Source organism: Amia ocellicauda, chromosome 3 (genome assembly GCF_036373705.1).
Source record: "Amia ocellicauda isolate fAmiCal2 chromosome 3, fAmiCal2.hap1, whole genome shotgun sequence".
NCBI classification, from domain to species: domain Eukaryota; kingdom Metazoa; phylum Chordata; class Actinopteri; order Amiiformes; family Amiidae; genus Amia; species Amia ocellicauda.
In genome coordinates this window covers 32,987,047-33,008,331 of record NC_089852.1, presented here as the reverse complement: position 1 = coordinate 33,008,331, position 21,285 = coordinate 32,987,047, and the positions used below count along the sequence as shown (strand labels likewise).

The 21,285-nt window shown below is 41.8% G+C and overlaps 3 protein-coding genes across 3 annotated transcripts; all 3 read left to right on the top strand.

Annotated features, from left to right (window-relative positions):
• Nucleotides 1-288: 288 nt before the first annotated feature.
• Nucleotides 289-1,284, top strand: LOC136747090 (olfactory receptor 1-like). Its single transcript, XM_066700047.1, has one exon. It carries the CDS (start codon nt 289-291, stop codon nt 1,282-1,284), a length of 996 nt encoding a protein of 331 aa, XP_066556144.1.
• A 1,061-nt stretch (nt 1,285-2,345) lies between these two features.
• On the top strand, nt 2,346-3,251 carry LOC136747089 (olfactory receptor 52L1-like). The gene has a single exon (XM_066700046.1). It carries the CDS (start codon nt 2,346-2,348, stop codon nt 3,249-3,251), a length of 906 nt encoding a protein of 301 aa, XP_066556143.1.
• A 7,238-nt stretch (nt 3,252-10,489) lies between these two features.
• LOC136747088 (olfactory receptor 52E8-like) lies at nt 10,490-20,030 on the top strand. The gene is made up of 3 exons (XM_066700045.1): nt 10,490-10,577; nt 15,152-15,266; nt 19,145-20,030. Exons 1-3 carry the CDS (start codon nt 10,490-10,492, stop codon nt 20,028-20,030), a joined length of 1,089 nt encoding a protein of 362 aa, XP_066556142.1.
• Nucleotides 20,031-21,285: the final 1,255 nt, after the last annotated feature.

The following is a 21,285-nucleotide window of genomic DNA, read 5'->3' as shown; positions in this document are numbered from 1 at the left end:
AAGGTAAGGACTGAATGTCACTGAGCAATGTTTTGTCCGCTCTGATTACCACTAGGGCTTTTTGTCTGTGCTTTCTTATAAATGGGCTGTTAGCCTTATTTTAATGCAACTACAGTTATAGAACCTTTTCTCCTGGAACAACATCATTTTTTAATGAATTACTATTTTTTAATTTGCAGGTGTCTTATTGCAGATTGAAGTTTCATGATCCATTACAATGGCAGTAGTGGTAGTAGTAGTAAAATAAAATTTGTAATTTTTTTTAACCAACAGATATCTCAAATGACGATGGACAATGCTTCCTTCACTTACTATGCTGCCTCCTTCATATTTACTTCATACGGCTCTCTTGATCCTCTCAGACATCTGTATTTCACTCTCGCACTGCTTGCATACATATTTACTGTTGCTGCAAATATTATCCTCATGACAGTAATCTACATGGAATCCAGTCTCCACAAGCCCATGTACATATTTCTGTTTAACCTGGCTGTGAACGGACTGTACGGGAGTACTACTTTCTATCCTAAACTCCTGGACAACCTCCTCTCAGATCTCCAGCAAAGCTCCTACACAGGCTGCCTTTCCCAGGTCTTTTTCATGAGTACTTATGCCACCTGTGCCTATGCCATTCTGACAGTGATGGCATATGACCGCTACATCTCCATTTGTAAGCCTTTACTGTACCACAGCATTATCACTCCGGGAAAAGTCAAGATATTTGTCAGCCTTTCATATTTCTTACCCATTCTTGGTATATCTGTCAAGGTTTTTTTCACCAGCAGACTCCCACTGTGCCGATTTAACATACCTAGACTGTTCTGTGACAACTGGGCAGTTGTCAAGCTCTCCTGTATAAATACTAACTTCAACAATATCTTTGGTCTTTTTGTGGTGGGTGTATATGTCATCATGCCATTGTGTCTCGTTGTTTACTCTTATGGTAAAATATTAATGGTGAGTCTGAAAGCTTCAAAGGAAGCACAGAAGAAAGCTCTGAGCACTTGTGCACCTCATTTAATCACCTTCAGCAACTTTTCCGTCTCCATACTCTTTGCTTTAATATACAACCGCTTCGATGTGCAGCATGTACCTCCAAGTGTGAACATCATGATGTCCATTCATTTTGTTGTGATCCCCCCTCTTTTGCATCCTATAATTTATGGGATTAGAACTCAAGAAATTAGGAAATGCATCAAAAAGATACTAAGCAAACGAGTACTTGTCACTAGATTTACTCAATCTAAGAAAACACCCCCAGTAGCTGTCTTGAGGTATGAATAATATGAGACACTCTACATGTGTTTTTAATTCATAAACAAATGTAGTTGACTGGTTCTAAATATTTAAATTAAATTAAAACTGCAATCTGAAATGTTTGATTTACACAAATATTTTCTATAAAACATGCAATATTCAGAGCTTTACCAATCAGGACATAGGGTTACAAAATGTGAAATTCTTCTTTGGTCTGTTTTAAACTGGCAATTTCACAATTGACATAACTATGGAAATGTCTAATTTAACACACATAGACAGTTATGTTTCTTGCTTATTATGTCCTTTCTGAGAAAAGAATAAGTAAGAAAACATAAATGACCATCGTTCATACTGCAAACATAAATTAATTTATAAATCAGTATTTTTAAACTAGGGCCATAATAAATACCAAATTTTCCTCACCCATTAATAACAAACTAAAAACATGTACTCTATAAAGGTTTTATTTATAGTAGAAGAACACACATCTGAGAAGAAAATTTATTTCACGTTGACTTTGTAATAAGCAAAGGTCTGTTTTAATGTGTCCCCTATTGTGAACAGTAAAAAGTGGTAGTTAATCAGGCAATCAAGTGAATTAATAAAATAGTATTTTTATCTATTTCATATTTACATATACTTCATCACTCTTAATTAATCTCCCAGTGTTAAATATACATGAATAGCATTTCCCAGTGTGCCTTAAAACTAGCAACATTACACAAGAGTGGCCAGGCAGAGTTAAATATATAAAGCCCAGCTCTGTGCTCTGCTCACTCTATATAGCACCTGTTCAACAGAGCACAGCCAAGGTAATTATAAACGATCATGAAAGAAGCAGAGCTGTATTTTTAAATGCAAAGGTCATTGTAAAATAATGCTTCTTTATGTGCCTTGAACACATCATGTTCTTATGGCAGCTTAGGTTTGTGCCTTTTCTACCTTCATTTATTTAAATGTATTTCAATTGTTATGCTCTATTGTACAGGGATATATACACCATGAATGTCTCATCTTCCTCCTTGTATGCCACTTTGATATTTACCTCATTCAGCTCTCTCAACAGCCTCCGGTACTTTTATATTATGTTGTGTTTGTTATTGTACCTTTTGACTGTTTCTGCTAATGTTTTCCTAATGGTAGTGATCTATGTGAAACCAAATCTCCACAAACCCATGTACATCTTCCTGTTTCACTTGGCAGTCAATGGAGTGATCGGGAGCTCTGCTTTTTATCCTAAAGTCATGGACCATCTCCTCTCAGCTGTTCAGGAAAGCTCCTATGTGGGCTGCCTGTTTCAGGTGTTTTGTATAACCACTTATGGTGCTTGTACATTCACAGTTCTTGCAGTAATGGCGTATGACAGGTACATCTCCATTTGTAAACCTTTGTGGTATCATAGCATTATCACACCTTCAAAGGTTAAGTTTCTTTTGACTGGTGCTTATTTGTTTCCAGTGTTAGGTGTTGTTATGCATATCATATTAACTAGAACACTTCCATTATGCCAGTTTAAAATCCATAAACTTTTCTGTGACAACTGGGCAGTTGTCAAACTGTCTTGTGTTAATACTAACATTAACAATATCTATGGTATATTTCTGACAATTGTGTTTGTGTTTTTTCCTTTCATCTTTGTTATATACTCTTATGTAAGGATACTTGCAGTCTGTCTGTCAATTTCAAAGGAAGCACAGAGGAAAGCACTGAGGACTTGTACTCCTCACTTAATCACTTTCTTAAATTTTTCCTTGTCTGCCCTTTTTTCAATCATCTATAATCGCTTTGAATTTAATCTCCCAACAAGTGTGAATATAGTCATGTCAATTCATTTTATTGTCATTCCTCCTCTTTTACACCCAGTGATATATGGAGTTAGAAGTCAGGACATTTGGAATTGTATTTTAAAAATACTCAGTAAAAAAGCCTTAGCTGATAAACCCAGAAAGGCATTTGACAAAACTTCCTTGGCAGTTGTAACTCAGGATTAGAATATCCAACACTATATAGGTAGCCAGCATTTTGTTTTCAATATTTCAAAGTGCCAATCCAGACAAACCCTGAGGAGTAACGGGTCAGCTTCTGGGACTGCACAACCACAATCTGAAACTGCAGAACATAAGACTCCCACAGAACAAGCCTGTCTCACACTGCCATTGCATCATCCTGCATGGGCCAAGCCGGCTTCATGGACCTGAGGAACTGTGTTCCTGATTCCGGCTAATGGATTTAATCAATCAGGCCCATGGTCGTATCCTGTTCTCCAGACAGAGGCTTTGACCAGAGTACCTGTTTGAGGGCCAGCTTTTGTCTAAACATTGTGACTTTGCCCTACATTTGGATTTATCTTTGTACTGAGCACATATATTGAATTATATACAAATGAAACACAACTAATATCTGCATTGCCCAATGACCCACCTACTTAACTCTCAATAGCTGTTTGAATGTAATGTGTATAAGCTTTTACTCCTTATTGATATTTATGACTGCATGGAGCTATGTTTTTTTTCTGTTAGGTAAGAATGATATTTTGTTGCTTCCTTCTAGATATTCTCTGTATATTTTGTCTTCTATGTCATCTGTCCACAGTTAATTGCCCTTTCTCAGACTGAATATGATGATTGATGGTGATATGTTATCTGTTCTAAGTGCTTGCAGAATATTGACCAATTTAATAAAAATACAGTTAAAATAAAAAAATACCGTAGTAGTTTGTTTTCCTTTTCCAAAAAAATACATTGTCTTATGTATCTATTCTCCAAAGCAGTGATACTATGAATCCCTGGTATCTATCTACCAGGTAAGCCCTTACAGTGAACACAGACCCCAAGCAAACTGGACACAATAATATATAATTAACATAATCTATCTGTATACTACAATATTAAAAACATGTATAATACTGATTCTATTTGTTTAAAAGCTGTATTCCATACAGCATATTTTAATTACCTTTGTGCTGTGCAGTCAATCTTTAGGGAAGGTAAAACCTCATCTGTCTCTAACAGACCACCTGTGTCCCTATGATTATTGATGATCCACTGACTGCAGCTGCCATTCTTAGTCCTATGTGTAATGACATTGTGTGCCATCTGGTTACCAGAAAGTTATCTGTAGCTACCTTCAGGAATTACAGGTTGATATAGATTTTCAAAGCTTAAAACATGCTTTATTTTTTACAGCACACAGATGACATATTGGTGTCAGTGAATGGCATTGCAAAGTTTGTTTTATTATTTGTTTTATAAACTTTAAAAGGAAAACAATTACTTATTTTGTTTTTGGGACGACCACTGAGTGGCACTGTTCCTACATGCAGCTGCCAATATGCTATGACAACAAAGTTAAAAACTGTTTTATTGTGTGTAGTATTTTAAATTTACTTAAAAAAAACAATTCAAATTTTTAATACTTATGATTAAAAACTTTTAAAATCAATTCTTAAAATCACTTAAAATTTTTAAAATCTTTGTGATTTAACGAAAAACAAAATAATTAACTTCAAATAAACATGTGCACAAAACAACAAAACAAACGTGATTAAAGCAAAACTGCTCACCAACATAAAGGTCAAATACATTGAAAATAACTGAAAATGCATTGGACAAAATAAAGAAACAATTAAAAGGTAAAAATAAAAAACAAACAAAAAAGGTCCAATGCATTTAAAATTAAATCCAAAACGGACAATGTATTTGACAAAAGAATATAACAAAACTAAACCAAAAAACCCCTAAACAATTAATGATTTAAAAACAACTAAATCTTTAAAAACAGTTAAGATTCATTTTAAAATCGTTTTAAAAACAATCATCCATAAAATAATTAAAAGGTCTTGGACTCGGGCTCCAGCAGGGGGAACTGACCGTCCCCGGAGGTGGGTCCCATCATGGGATCCTGAGCTCCCCCAGATCTTGTATGTGCCAGTTCTTATAGGCTTCCTCCTTGCCCCTCTGATGGACCTCCAGATTGACGTAGTCCCTTACGAGCACCATGCCCCTCCGCGCGATGACAATCGGGTCCAGCTCCTGCTTATTGAATAGACAGATGTTCCGTCCCTCCCACAGGGCCTGCTTCACTGCGCAGACGACACGCCACCAGCACCTCAGGGTGAAAGATGTTAGTCCCCTGGTAGGACCGTACAGGATCTGCTGGGCGGTCGCCCGTGCAGGAACGGCAAACCTGTGGAGGAACGGAGAAAACAGGAGCCAGACCCTGTGGGCGGAGGGGCACTCACTAAAGATGTGAGCCTCTGTCTCCTTCCCCAGGCAACCCTTATAGGGGCAGGTGTCATAAGGAGCTATGCCCCTTCTGTGCATGAACACTCGGGTGGGGAGACACCGACTCACAGCCATCCAGGAGACATCTTTCTGCGTATTCGTGAGGCAAACGTGCGTAGCGTTAGCCCAGATAAACCGACAGGTTTCGGGAGGGAAATCTTCTATCCGGCTGGTCTCCTGGGTAGATCTCATCTGGCTACAGATGGTCTTATAATCCCAGGAGGCCAGCACGACTTTATGGAGGCCTACTTCGAGCGCAAAGGCTCGGAGCGCTCTGTAGAACGGCGGGGGATCCCACGAGTGCGGCCTGGTGTTATCCATGGCGCAGAGGCCGAATGGTCTCAGGCTGCTGGCAAAATAAAAGCGGTTCATGAAACTCACTTTCTTGCCAGCAGCCTGGATGTTCTTGACCACATAGGCCAGCCCCTGCGCCTTTATCAGCCGCACAACGTCCGGGACCCCCCTGCCTCCATCCAGGGTACCCTTCACCATCTGCACTCTTTTCAGCCTCTCCATTTTGCTCCCCCAGACAAACCGAAATATAATTCGGGTCACTAGTTTTGCAATGACCTTGTCTGGGGGGAAGATCATTCCTACGTAGAGGAGTATCGGGAAGAGGATGGCCTTTACGACCAGCACCTTACCAGCCATCGTCAAGGTCCTTGTGCTCCAGCCGTGGATCTTCTTTTGGACCTTCGATATGGCCTCCTCCCAGCTCCGGGTGCCCGTGTTGGTCCCGTCGATCGTGATCCCCAGAACCTTGATAGACGGCTTCACAGGGAACACGGTCGGCGGGCCCCGGCCGACAGGCCATGCCCTGGAGAGGTAGACCTCGCTCTTGGCCTTGTTGACAGTGGCCCCCGTCGCCCTGCAGAAGCCGTCCAGCAGTTCCTCGACCCTGGCCACGGACGGAGTGTCCGTGCAAACCACGGCCACGTCGTCCATATAGGCCAGGGCCTTCAGTTGCTCTCTGCCGGAACCCGGGAGATGGAAACCTGTCACCCGGACGTCCCGGCGGATCGCCTGCATGAACGGCTCCAAGCAGAGGACGTACAGCAGGGCCGACAGGGGACAACCCTGCCGGACCCCCGACCTGACCGGAAATGGTTCGGTCAGGTGGCGGTTCACAAGGACCCTGCTGCTTAGACCGCTGTAGATGATCTTAACCCACTTCCTCAGGCCAAGAGCGAGACCCATCCTCTCCATGACGAGCTGCAGGTATTCGTGGCCCACTCTGTCGAAGGCTTTCTCCTGGTCCAAGCTGATTAGGACCAGGGGAAGCCCTCTCTCGTTCGAGTAGGCCACGACATCCCTGAGCAGCATGGCGTTGTCGGCCGCCGATCTCCCCCGGGCACCACAGACCTGGTCGGGACCCACGACTTGAGGGAGTGGCCGCTGCAGCCGGAGCGTCAGTGCTTTGGCCAGTATCTTGTAGTCGGTGCACAGGAGGCTGACCGGCCGCCAGTTCCTCAGATCTTTTTGGTCTCCCTTCTTGTGAAGAAGGGAGAGGATACTCTTCTTCATAGAAGGGGCCAATCTGCCCTCTCTGTACATCGACCCCAAGACCTGGGCCAGATCTTCTTTAAGCACCTCCCAAAAGATCTTATAGAACTCAGCAGGGATCCCGTCGGGACCCGGTGTCCTTCCAGAGTTAAGACTCTTTATCACCTGGGAGAGTTCAGTGGTGGTGATCTCTGGATCCTCCTCCTCCTCCTCGTCCCCCTCATTGCGGGACTCCAACAGGGACAGAAAGTGATGGATCAGATTTTGATCCACCACCTTCTGATCGTACAACTCCCTGTAGAAATCCCGCACCACTGTCTCAACAGCCTCTCTGCCCTCCACCTCTTGCCCCGAGGAGTCGATCATGGAGGACATTGCAGGCCGCCTCTCCTTCGTTTTCTTGAAGAAGAAGCGGCTGCATTTCAAAACAAAGTTAAAAACCTTGAGAGATCAAGGGTAGACTGGGAAGGTGGCTAGTCCTGTCTGGTTATAATCCCCATGCTAATTTGGGAAGCGGGACAAAGAGTAGTTGATAATCAAGCAGGTGACGGGTTATTATGAACTGAATGAAGCTTATCAAAAACAAAATAATGCAAAATACAAATAAATAAAAAGTCACTTATGTCCTGCCTTCCATGTTTGGGATAAAACATTAGGAGGAGAATAAATATTTAGCAATATATGATTGACAAAATGTACAGAGCATTATACACTTCTGTATGTATATTTTACATATTTATATTTTATATATCTATATTATATATTTAAATATAAACTACATACACACAGTAAGAAACTTACACATACATGTACAAAGACTCTTGTTCAGATGAGTAACAATAAAGTTCAGTGGTAAGCTTGCCCTTTTAATGAAATAGCACAGTCACATGCATATAAAAATTAGGATGTGACACAGCACACAGGCTAAAGAACACCATTACAGGCCCAACCACTTTCTTGTCAATGTTTATCACAAAATAACATTCAAAAATACAGTTCTGGCTATATCTAGTTGCTTAACATTATTGAAAATATAGTGAACAGACTGAATTGGATGGACATATACAGTAATCCCTTGCCAACCATAGGTTTGCCTAAAAGGCTTCGAGTTTCCCAACAAAAACATTTATATAACATGTTGGCTACTGTGGTGTAAAGGTTCGCGTTTTCATGGTTTTGTGTTCCTGCAAGATTTCTGGCATTCGTTCATAAACAGATTGTGGAATTGTGAAGTCGCACCGTGTTTGTGAAACTTATATATTTAATTTATTTTTGCCTTGAATCATGGACTCTAAACAGCCCCTCCCCATCCTCATCATCATCATCATCATCATCATCATTATCAGTATTAAAGGTAAATTAAAGTATTTTTGTTCACTAGTAACATATTTTTGTTCATTCAGATACATATTTGTCATGTTTATTAATGTATATGATGCATAGTTACAATAAATCATGGCCATGGAACCTAAGGCTTTTAATTTTGCCAACTGGTTTTGACAACCGCTGGATTTTCAGGAACCTATCACCCGCGGTTGGCAAGGGACTACTGTAGTTATCTTTGAAGTCAGAAGCACTGCCCAAGGGGGAGGGGTTTCTGCGCACTTCCGTAGGAACCCGATCGAAACGTCACTATCAAAGCTGCCATTGGCCCCTGCGCACATCACTCAGAACAGGTCTCTTCCCACATCCTGTTCCATAAAACGTGACGTCAGCACAGGTTCGTCCTTTTTTGCCATTTCACTGGACCCAAGAACGTGAGCTCTCTGTGTCTGTGTTTGTAATAAACATTCAAATTTCAAATTTTGTCTGGCTGGCTTCACTTCTTAGTGTTGTTCACCACCGCTTTCGCTACACATCGTCTATGTCTTGATGGTGTTTAGTTATTTGATATCTAATCCCAAATCTGTTCAGTCCCCGGACAGGAGGTCCAGCTGCGCTTTCGGTTTCAGTTTTGTTCACAAGAAGATCCCCTTAAAAATAATAGTCATGTTTATATAGTGCCATATACAGACATGCTCAAATTTGTTGGTATCCTTACAGCTCATTGAAATAATGTTTCATTCCTCCTGAAAAGTGATTAAATGAAAAGCTATTGCATCTTGTATACTTGCTTGCCTTTGGTATGTCATAGAATAAAGCAAAGAAGCTGTGAAAAGAGATGAATTATTGCTCATTCTACAAAGATATTCTAAAATGGCCCAGACACATTTGTTGGTATCCTTTAGAAAAGATAATCAATAATTGGATTATAGTGATATTCCGAACTAGTTTCTTTAATATTATCACACGTCTCCAATCTTCTAATCAGTCATTTGGCCTATTTAAATGGAGGAAAGTAGTCACTGTGCTGTTTGTTATCATTGCGTGCACCACACTGAAAATGGACCAAAGAAAGCAAAGGACAGAGTTGTCTGAGGAGATCAGAAAGAAAATAATAGACAGGCATGGTAAAGATAAAGGCTACAAGACAAGATGTTCCTGTGACAACAGTTGCAAATATTATGAAGAAGTTCAAGGTCCATGTAATTGTAGCCAACCTCCCTGGACGCGGACGCAAGAAGAAATTCGACCCCAGATTGAACAGAAGGATAGTGCAAATGGCAGAAAAAGAACCAAGGATAACTGCCAAAGAGATACAAGCTGAACTCCAAGGTGAAAGTACGTCAGTTTCTGATCACCCCATCCGTTGCTTTTTGAGTGAAAGTGACCTCCATGGAAGAAGAAGACTTTTGAAAGAAAAACATAAAGAAGCCAGACTGGAATTTGCTAAGACCCCATTCACATTTGAGATTTAGGCCGGCCCAGGGCTGCCTTAACTCAAACGTAAACGGGATCATAGATTTAAGGTGGCCCTGGGCCGGGTGAAAACTAGTCCCGCTTTTTGACCTGGCCTAAATCTTTTGAGGCAGCCTAAAGGTGACCTAAATTTGAATATGAATGCACTGGGCCCTGGGCCGGGTGGAAAGTGTCAGCGCGTGACGCAACTCAAGCCACGCCACCGAGACTCGAGTGTCTGATTCAAAAGAGACGCGGAATAAACACAGGCACCAAAACCTCTCACACCACTGCACAAGACAAACAGTATTGTCTCTATATTGTTTGAATGTCATATCGATCTATAGCCTTACATGTACATATACATTTTGCTAGTTCACATCTTTATACAGTGAGGGAAAAAAGTATTTGATCCCCTGCTGATTTTGTATGTTTGCCCACTGACAAAGAAATGATCAGTCTATAATTTTAATGGTAGGTGTATTTTAACATTGAGAGACAGAATAACAACAACAAAATCCAGAAAAATGCATTTCAAAAAAGTTATAAATTGATTTGCATGTTAATGAGGGAAATAAGTATTTGATCCCCTATCAATCAGCAAGATTTCTGGCTCCCAGGTGTCCACAGAAGCAATCAATCAATCAGATTCCAAACTCTCCACCATGGCCAACACCAAAGAGTTGTCCAAGGATGTCAGGGTCAAGATTGTAGACCTACACAAGGCTGGAATGGGCTACAAGACCAAGCTTGGTGAGAGGTGACAACAGTTGGTACGATTATTCGCAAATGGAAGAAACACAAAATAACTGTCAGTCTCCCTCGATCTGGGGCTCCATGCAAGATCTCAACTTGTGGAGTTTCAATGATCATGAGAACAATGAGGAATCAGCCCAGAACTACACGGGAGGATCTTGTTAATGATCTCAAGGCAGCTGGGACCATAGTCACCAAGAAAACAATTGGTAACACACTACGCCGTGAAGGACTGAAATCCAACGCCCGCAAGGTCCCCCTGCTCAAGAAAGCACATGTACAGGCCCGTCTGAAGTTTGCCAATGAACATCTGAATGATTCAGAGGAGAACTGGGTGAAAGTGTTGTGTCAAGCTCAAATCAAGCTCTTTGGCATCAACTCAACTCGCCGTGTTTGGAGGAGGAGGAATGACCCCAAGAACACCATCCCCACCGTCAAACATGGAGGTGGAAACATTATGCTTTGGGGGTGTTTTTCTGCTAAGGGGACAGGACAACTGCACTGAATCAAAGGGATGATGGACGGGGCCATGTACCGTTAAATCTTGGGTGAGAACCTCCTTCCCTCAGCCAGGGCATTGAAAATGGGTCGTGGATGGGTATTCCAGCATGTCAATGACCCAAAACACACAGCCAAAGCAACAAAGGAGTGGCTCAAGAAGAAGCACATTAAGGTTCTGGAGTGGCCTAGCCAGTCTCCAGACCTTAATCCCATAGAAAATCTGTGGAGGGAGCTGTGGGGTCTTGTAGCCCATTCCAGCCTTGTGTACGTCTACAATCTTGACCCTGACATCCTTGGACAACTTTTTGGTCTTGGCCATGGTGGAGAGTTTGGAATCTGATTGATTGATTGCTTCTGTGGACAGGTGTCTTTTATACAGGTAACGAGCTGAGATTAGGAGCACTCCCTTTAAGAGAGTGCTCCTAATCTCAGCTCGTTACCTGAATAAAAGACACCTGGGAGCCAGAAATCTTGCTGATTGATAGGGGATCAAATACTTATTTCCCTCATTAACATGCAAATCAATTTATAACTTTTTTGAAATGCGTTTTTCTGGATTTTTTTGCTGTTATTCTGTCTGTCACTGTTAAAATACACCTACCATTAAAATTATAGACTGATCATTTCTTTGTCAGTGGGCAAACATACAAAATCAGCAGGGGATCAAATACTTTTTTCCCCCACTGTATATATTAAAATAGTATAGGCTAAGAGTTATAATGTTGTAAACAGTTCAAACTACTCGGTCAATTAAAATAAGTGTCTGTAGCTGATAAACTTGCTATTGTTTTTTTCTTGTACTAAGTATGATTGAAGTCTGAAATTTAACAGTATGCATTTTACACCTGAAAATTGCATTGTGAAATTGTGAATGGGACCAGGTAACTTGATTCTCTGAATTTTGCATTAAAATTATATAAATTTAACCAAAGCAGGTTTCCATTCAAATCAATGCATTTTAAAACGAGACCAGCTGTTTACTATGCAATCTGAAATGCAATTATATTTAGCTGAACAGTACAATTACAAATGTTGGCTTTCAAGGTAACTGGGACAATGCAGAAATGAAAGCACTGTTTACAATGTGGATGGAAGATAAAGTTAAAAAAGAACCCGGAAGGAAGTGTACGAGCACTACTCTCTATGAGGATATATCTGTAGAAGCGATCACAGAAGAATTCTTTCGATGGCTATCAATCACTCGCCCGACCAAGTTAAAAGGAAAATAAAAATGCAAAGATCAGACTTTAAAAATGACAACAAACGCAGTGGAGTTCAGAGAAAAGGTTACATGTTTTTCCGAGGAACTCATAAGAAATACTGAGCAGCAGCTTGGATTGCATGGGACACATCGACCTGCAGCAATCAGCACCGAAGAGACAGATACTTTTGAAGTACTACTGTAATATATTATATGTACTGTATGTGTGTGTGTGTGTTTGTGTGTGTGTAATAGACATTTTCAGATTATAAATCTCAATAGGCTATTGATAACTAATCCATACGATTTCTTGTGATTTAATGTAGATGTCCTACTAAATGTGCTTCGCTTTCAGGTGAATTGTATAGCAGCACTTTTAGACTTGCAGAACCGAAGATAGACATTTGAAAAGGGAAATATATAAATTTGATTCCCCTTGAACCAGGACATTTTTTAATTATATTAGAAAGCTTCAGCTGCAAAGGGTTAAGATTACTTTCAAAGAAAATATAGAACCGATCAATTATTAATATCAATATTAATAAGTTGTGATTTGTGATTATAAATACATCGCATACACCCGTAAGCAGATTTAATGCGTAACTGGTTTGTTTGAGCAGATTTGTTTAATTCCCGGCATCCATTTCGTATAGGCCTCCTTTTCGCCCACATATGTGAACGCACTTAAGCCTCCAAATGTGAATCAATCAATCAATCAATCAATTTTTATTTGTATAGTGCCCTTCGCAGGGTAGCCACAGAGCGCTTTACAGACTGGTAAACATACAACAAACGTACAGCAAATTAAAATACATAAATACAATAAAATAAAATATAGACCTGTAAACATTTTACATGATCTAGAATAAAGTGAGTGAACATTTAAGTAAATAAACCATTTAGGCACAGAGGAGAGAAAAACAAAAAACTCCTATGGGTTCTGATCTGAATCCTATCGAACATCTATGAAGGGGCTGAAACTTGCAGTCTGGAGAAGGCACCCATCAAACCTGAGACAGCTGGAGCAGTTTGCTCAGGAAGAGTGGGCCAAACTACGTGTTATCAGGTGCAGAAGTCTCATTGAGAGCTACAGAAATTATTTGATTGCAGTGATTGCCTCTAAAGGTTGTGCAACTAAATATTAGGTTGAGGGTCCCATCATTTTTGTCCATGCCATTTTCATTTGTTTTATTATTTACAATGTAGTGTTAAGGGGGGTGTATTTTGATAGAGCATTCTAGCCCTGAGCTGGAGCTCTGATCTAAAGAAGACTTCTCCCCCCAAAATTACCAGAATTCCTGAGCTCATCGGCCCATGAACTGTTCTATGTCAAAATGACAGTTTAGGGAGTCGGCTCACCTAGAATGGGCCAAATGGCTTGGAATCCCTGCTGTGAAAATGTCTGGGGAATATGGCGTGGAGGTAATAAAACCCTTTGAAGCGGGCGAGAGCCGAAATCCCGAAACAGAGCTACGAACCCAGGCAAACCGGCATTTCCAAAAGATGGCATGGATTGGCATCAGGCATGAATCGAGCCTCCTCCAATAGGAGACTGGGGGCTGGCACAAATCCAACCTCACAAACTCAAGAACCAATCGCCTATGATCTGAAGGCATAATAGATAACGCACAGCATTTCTTCTCTCTCTCTCACCTGAACCGGTAACTCGCTGCCTCAACTCAACTTAGCTCTGTTGCCAGAACCGGAACCAGAAACCAACCAAGTCTTTGCCGGCAACAGAAGAGTTTAACTGGGAGAAGGAGATTGAGCCATACGAAGAATTCTTTAAAGAAATTTACTAAGTAAAGAACTTTAGAACCTGTGCCTGCCCAACTGTACCCACCTGATCAGTGGAGTTTTACAGCTGGACAATTGACTAAGTCGACTGTAATACAGAAGTGTTCAGTCATTTAAATAGCTATTGAGTCTTAAGAAACTTGACCCTTTGAAACGAACAGGGCCCTGCTTTCCTCAAAGACTTTGTCTTCAAGTAACTATGGTGGAAAACCCTGCTTGCCAAGAAGACATCCTGTGCACACCCTTGGAGCCTTCAAACCAGTGGAAAATCTGTTTGGAAAAGACTATTTTCGCGAAACCCCAACTTCCAGGAGCATCGACTGAAGTGGAAGTTATTGCACAAAGCCGAACCGGACTGCCTTTGTTCCAAACCACACGGACCTTGTGCCATGTGTTTTTATCTGATCCCGAAGGCAGAGAGGCCTCTTTGCGATGAAGCTCAGATACGTTTAACAGTTTGGAGTTTATTATTCATGACATTTGAGAAATCAATTAGAAATGTTATTCTGTGAGTCATAAACTTTAGAATGTGTAATATCATTTAGTATTTTCTTAAATATAAATGAGTGCTGCATTAAACTGTTGTTTGACAATTTTAGAAATAAAATCTCCAGGAGAGGGAGCAATCCCTGCAGCTGGCCCGGGTTTACCCCATTGCACCCCAGACCCAGCAGCGCAGGCAGCTTGCCGACAGGGAGGCTCCCAAGCCACAGCCCAGGCCACAGCCCCGCCCACCTGCTGATCTCACTGGCAGGTATGCGCCCCCCCAGGCTCGCTGCCCTGGCCCCCGGCAGCCCATGGCAGCTCGTGGTAGGAGGAGGCCTGGCCCGACCCCACCTCCTCCACCACCCGAGCCCTGTCCCTGAGGCATTCCAGCAGCCTCTGGCCCACCCTTATACTCCCCAGCAACTCTCAAATTGGCAACTCCGTACCCAAGACTCTTGGGGTCTCCAAATTACATCAGTTGGCTACTCCCTACAATTTCAGACATGTCCACCCCCCTTCCAAGGCATGGTGTGGATGAGAGTGAGGGACCTGTTGCAGTGTACGGCCCTTTGCGTCAAAATTGCAGCTCTCCTGGAGAAGCGAGCAATCTGCGAAGTGTTCCCACTGGGGCAGTATGAGGGATTCTATTCCCCATACTTCCTTGTTCCCAAGAAAGATGGCGGTTTCTGCCCCCATCTTGGGTCTGAGGTGCCTGAACCACCATGTCACAGGCCATCAAGCCTGGCGACTGGTTCACCACGGTGGATCAGATGCTTACTTTCACATCCCCGTTGTGCAGGCGCACAGGAAGTTTCTTCATTTCGTCTTCAAGGGCCGAGCATTTGAGTTTGCTGTTCTCCCCTTCGGCCTGTCACTAGACCCACGCATTTTTTCCAAGTGCATGGACGTCGTGTTAGCCCCCTTGCATTGCCAGGGGGTCCGCATCCTCAGTTATCTAGACGATTGGCTGGTTTGTTCTTACTCGAGGGGGTTCAGAACCACACAAACCTGATTTTAGGCCGCCTCTCCGAATTGGGCCTCCAGGTCAATCGAGAGAAGATCCGCCTGATGCCAACTCAGCAGGCACAGTTCCTTGGACTGCACCTCGATTCCGTTGCCATGCTCGCCACGCTGGTGCCAGAGAGCGTTGCCTCATTATGCACGTGTCTCTCCCTCTTCCGACTGAGGGCTAGTGTCAGGGTTTCCCTTTGCCAGAAGCTGCTGGGTCTCCTAGCGGCTGCATCACTGACCCTCCCCCTCGGCTAGGCGTGCTAGGCCACACATGTCCTGGAGAAGGTCAGGAGAGAACGAGCAACAGTGGCCTCGTAGATTATGGTTTGCAGACCTGATTGCCCTCCTCCACAGAGAGCCTTGGCAGCTCCCAGTGAGAGCAGACTTGTTGTCCCAGGTGCAGGGCACCTTTTGGCACCCCAATCCAGGCCTCCTCCAGCTGTGGGCCTGGCCCCTGAGTGGGAGCGTTTGATTGCCTGGGGTCTAGCAGACGCGGTAGTAGCCATTAATCAGTCGGCGAGAGCTCCCTCTACGAGGTTGCAGTATTCCTACAGCTGGCGGATGTTTAGCACCTGGTGCCAAGACAGCGGTCAAGACCCGATGAATTGCCCCATTGGAGTCATATTACATTTTCTATAGCAGCTGTTGGACCAGGGCAAACCCCTGTGCATGCTCAAAGTGTATTTGGCAGCCATCTCCGCATGTCATGTCCAGATTGATGGTGCCCTCATGGGAGACATTTGTGTGGCTGCAGCTTGGGCCCCGACGCTTATATTTGCCCGGTTCTACAGGTTGGACGTGATGGGACCGGTCCCTTCCATTGGGAATCCGGTGTTGGCTGCAGTTGAGCCCCAGTAGCCTACGTGCTCTGGCTCCTGCCTTTCCTCTCCCAGCTATATCGATAGGTTGCGAATGAAAAAGGAAGCACTGCCCAAGGATTGCAAGGTCGCGTGGGAGTCCTTCACCCGGCAAAAGAGGACGAACCCGCTCTGACATCATGTTTTATAGAACAGGAAGTGGGAAGGGACCTGTTCTGATTGACATGCACAGGGGCCAATGGCAGCTTTGATAGAGTGACGTTTCGATCTGTTGCACAGAAACCCCTCCCCCTTGGGCAGTGCTTCCTTTTTCAGATAACCGGGGTTGCATTTGCTATCTATCGATATATTTGCAATAATAGTGTAATCTGCATATGAGGAAAATGATGCATAGAATGTATATATTCAATCATAGTGGGTAATGAGAGTGTCAGTCTGCTCATCACACTGCCCAACAAAAATGTTAAATTGTTTAATATTGATAGCTTTGCTTCCATAAGAGCTTTCATTAGAAATTATTATATATATATATATATATATATACAGTGAGGGAAAAAAAGTATTTGATCCCCTGCTGATTTTGTATGTTTGCCCACTGACAAAGAAATGATCAGTCTATAATTTTAATGGTAGGTGTATTTTAACAGTGACAGACAGAATAACAGCAAAAAAATCCAGAAAAACGCATTTCAAAAAAGTTATACATTGATTTGCATGTTAATGAGGGAAATAAGTATTTGACCCCTTCAACTTAGTACTTGGTGGCAAAACCCTTGTTGGCAATCACATAGGTCAGACGTTTCTTGTAGTTGGCCACCAGGTTTGCACACATCTAAGGAGGGATTTTGTCCCACTCCTCTTTGCAGATCCTCTCCAAGTCATTAAGGTTTCGAGGCTGATGTTTGGCAAACTCGAACCTTCAGCTCCCTCCACAGATTTTCTATGGGCTTAAGGTCTGGAGACTGGCTAGGCTACTCCAGGACCTTAATGTGCTTCTTCTTGAGCCACTCCTTTGTTGCCTTGGCTGTGTGTTTTGGGTCATTGTCATGCTGGAATACCCATCCATGACCCATTTTCAATGCCCTGGCTGAGGGAAGGAGGTTCTCACCCAAGATTTGATGGTACATGGCCCCGTCCATCGTCCCTTTGATGTGGTGCAGTTGTCCTGTCCCCTTAGCAGAAAAACACCCCCAAAGCATAATGTTTCCACCTCCATGTTTGACGGTGGGGATGGTGTTCTTGGGGTCATTCCTCCTCCTCCAAACACGGCAAGTTGAGTTGATGCCAAAGAGCTTGATTTTTATCTCATCTGACCACAACACTTTCACCCAGTTCTCCTCTGAATCATTCAGATGTTGGTAAACTTCAGACGGGCCTGTACATGTGCTTTCTTGAGCAGGGGGACCTTGCGGGCGTTGGATTTCAGTCCTTCACGGCGTAGTGTGTTACCAATTGTTTTCTTGGTGACTATGGTCCCAGCTGCCTTGAGATCATTAACAAGATCCTCCCGTGTAGTTCTGGGCTGAATCCTCACCGTTCTCATGATCATTGAAACTCCACGAGGTGAGATCTTGCATGGAGCCCCAGACCGAGGGAGACTGACAGTTATTTTGTGTTTCTTCCATTTGCGAATAATCACACCAACTGTTGTCACCTTCTCACCAAGCTGCTTGGCGATGGTCTTGTAGCCCATTCCAGCCTTGTGTAGGTCTACAATCTTGTCCCTGACATCCTTGAACAACTCTTTGGTCTTGGCTATGGTGGAGAGTTTGGAATCTGATTGATTGATTGCTTCTGTGGACAGGTGTCTTTTATACAGGTAACGAGCTGAGATTAGGAGCACTCCCTTTAAGAGAATGCTCCTAATCTCAGCTCGTTACCTGTATAAAAGACACCTGGGAGCCAGAAATCTTGCTGATTGATAGGGGATCAAATACTTATTTCCCTCATTAACATGCAAATCAATTTATAACTTTTTTGAAATGCGTTTTTCTGTATTTTGTTGTTGTTATTCTGTCTCTCACTGTTAAAATACACCTACCATTAAAATAATAGACTGATCATTTCTTTGTCACTGGGCAAACGTACAAAATCAGCAGGGGATCAAATACTTTTTTCCCTCACTGTATATATATATAAAACTGTAACATATGATTTGATAGATCTCCTCAAGGCATTTCGAAATGAGAAAATACCCTCCAGAGTACATGTGCAGTTTGAAGGATATATAGCTGATGATTTTCAGTTGCTATGCACATCATCTTAGAGAAGGAGGCATCCTTTAAGGTAATATGTTAGGCAGCATAAAATGATTAATCTATATTTTAAATATCCAATTCAGTCAACTGTCACTGTATATTGTAAATCAATTGTAGTTAAATGGGTTTAAATAGTTTAAGTAAAACAGTGATTTGACATACTCAATTTAATGCTGTGTTTTAACAGTAAATGCCTTTATTAGGTTATATCTATCTGTCTGTCTATCTATCTAGTGACGGTAGACCTAATCCAAGTAATCATTGGCTAAACCAAACCAAAATAACAAAGTGATCTGTAAGATTCTAACTGGATTTGTAGCCCTGCATGACCAAGACTGGGCAGCTTTGGATCTTTTTCAAAACTTACAAATACTATTTTCTTTTTGACAGATTTGGCACAATGAAAAACACATCTTTCTCCTTCAATGGCACTTTAATATTTACTTCATATGGCTCCTTAGGCAGTCTGAGACACCTGCATTTTACTTTCAGTTTATTGCTGTACCTTATGACAATTTGTGCAAATGTGTTTCTCATGATTGTTATCTATCTGGAATCCAGTCTCCACAAACCCATGTATATATTTATGTTTAATCTGTCATTCAATGCAGTGTATGGAAGCTCTGCTTTCTATCCTAAACTAATGGATCCTCTTCTTTGGGATGTCCAAGAGAGCTCCTATACGGGTTGTCTAATGCAGGTGTTCTGTATTAACACCTATGCAACGTGTGCATATGGCATTCTAACAGTGATGGCATATGATAGGTACATCTCTATCTGTAAGCCTTTACGATATCACAGCATAATGACTTCTGCAGAGGTAAAGAGGCTTTTGGCCCTCGTGTACTTTCTTCCCATTTTTGGAATGTCAGTGCAAATATTGTTAACATCCAGACTTCCACTGTGCAGAGTCACAATCAGTAAACTGTTTTGTGACAACTTGGCTGTTGTAAATCTCTCCTGTGTGAATACTAGTCTTGACAATGCAATGGGCCTGTTTCTTACACTGGGATTAGTAGTTCTACCATTCCTTCTGGTGGTGTTGTCCTATATGAAGATTCTGATGGTAAGCGTGAAAGCCTCGCATGAGGCCCAGAGGAAGGCTTTGAGCACGTGTGCTCCTCATTTAATCACTTTTGTCAATTTTTCAACAGCGACTCTATTCTCTGTCATTTACAATCGATTTGATCTGATTCTACCAAAAGTTGTCAACGTATTTATGTCAATCCACGTCATTGTAATTCCTCCTCTCTTGCACCCAATAATATATGGACTACGAACTCAGGAAATTAGGAAATGTATTATAAAAATAATGCAGAAAAGACCAGCTTTCACCATAAAACCTGCTCCATTTCAGACAAGTTCTCAGAGTACCTGAACTGGTGTGACATATCTGCAGAATGCAGTACAAGTTCTTAACTGATATTTTAGGGTCTTCATGGAATGAAGATTCATTTTATATTTGTATTGAGAGACTCACACTACCTTCTTTATTTGATTATAAAGCTCAGACTTTGATGAATTATGCTGATTATTTTTCAAAAGAAGGCTCTAGGACATTCAAGAGCCGTTCTTATCCGCAGTAATTAGAACATTAGACAGAGACCATCGGGTGCTGGCCAGCACATTATGGCAGGCAAGCTTCAGCATAGCTCTACCGCCTCATCTGAAAATCAGACCCTTTTGTTCATGGATTCTGCACCCCAGTGCGTTTCCTTCCTCAGAATATTCCCTTGTAACAGGCTACATAGGATATAACACCTTTGTCTTGAGGACATGAGAATTGATCTACTTAAAGAAATTAATAGAGTATGCTTGCCACAAATAACATTGCCTGGAATCCTTGCAGCCAAAAAATATTTCAAGGGCTGAGTTTCAAAAGTGATTATACTTGTAAAGGCCTATGCTTGATGCACATGTTGGGTACCAAAACCTTGGCAACACTTGTTTGAATCAAGGCTAAATCACACTCAGCTGTTTGCTGGAATCCCTAGGCAATACCAGGGTTAAATGGGCTCAAAATCTGAAACTGTTTCCATGTTTGCCATATGAGCTTGTTTTTAATTTCTCATTGAGAGCTGCATTAGAAATCCCAATACACCTCAGCTGTGCTGTTCTCACTGTGCACCTGAACCGCAATTGGAAAAACAAGGTCTGACAATTAGGAAAACATAATACACATAAAAAAATAATGTTATTGTTTTAACCTGTACTAGTAAAACAAAATGGCCTTTGTGTTGTGAGCTTTTGAAACTGGAGATTTAACCCACTTTGCTTTTATTTTTTGTTTTACTGATAAGCATTTACCAACATCTATATGTAACAGAAATGTAACTTGATAACTGTGGGTGTTTGTATGTATTAAACATCAAAACCATTAACAATTATATTTAAAAAAAAAGGTTTAGATTTAAATTAAGGTTAGTAAAGGTTTCTTGTAATATCAGTATTGTCCTTTAGGAGTCTTTTTAAAATAAAATAAAATAATAATTATTATTAATGTATTATTATGAGTATTATGCATTTATAAAAGGTGTAATAAAAAGTTCCAGCATCCACTTTGAGATTGAATTCAAGTCTTAAACTAACTTCAAATTCATTAATCATGTGTCTTAATGTAAATAAGCTTTTTT

Coding starts and splice junctions, on each gene's coding strand:
- LOC136747088 (XM_066700045.1), top strand. CDS start 10,490: ATGGCCAACACCAAAGAGTTGTCCAAGGATGTCAGGGTCAAGATTGTA. Junction 10,578..15,151: donor GGGCTACAAGACCAAGCTTG/GTGAGAGGTGAC, acceptor TCAAAATTGCAG/CTCTCCTGGAGAAGCGAGCA. Junction 15,267..19,144: donor GGTTTCTGCCCCCATCTTGG/GTCTGAGGTGCC, acceptor TTTTACTTTCAG/TTTATTGCTGTACCTTATGA.
- LOC136747089 (XM_066700046.1), top strand. CDS start 2,346: ATGTTGTGTTTGTTATTGTACCTTTTGACTGTTTCTGCTAATGTTTTC.
- LOC136747090 (XM_066700047.1), top strand. CDS start 289: ATGGACAATGCTTCCTTCACTTACTATGCTGCCTCCTTCATATTTACT.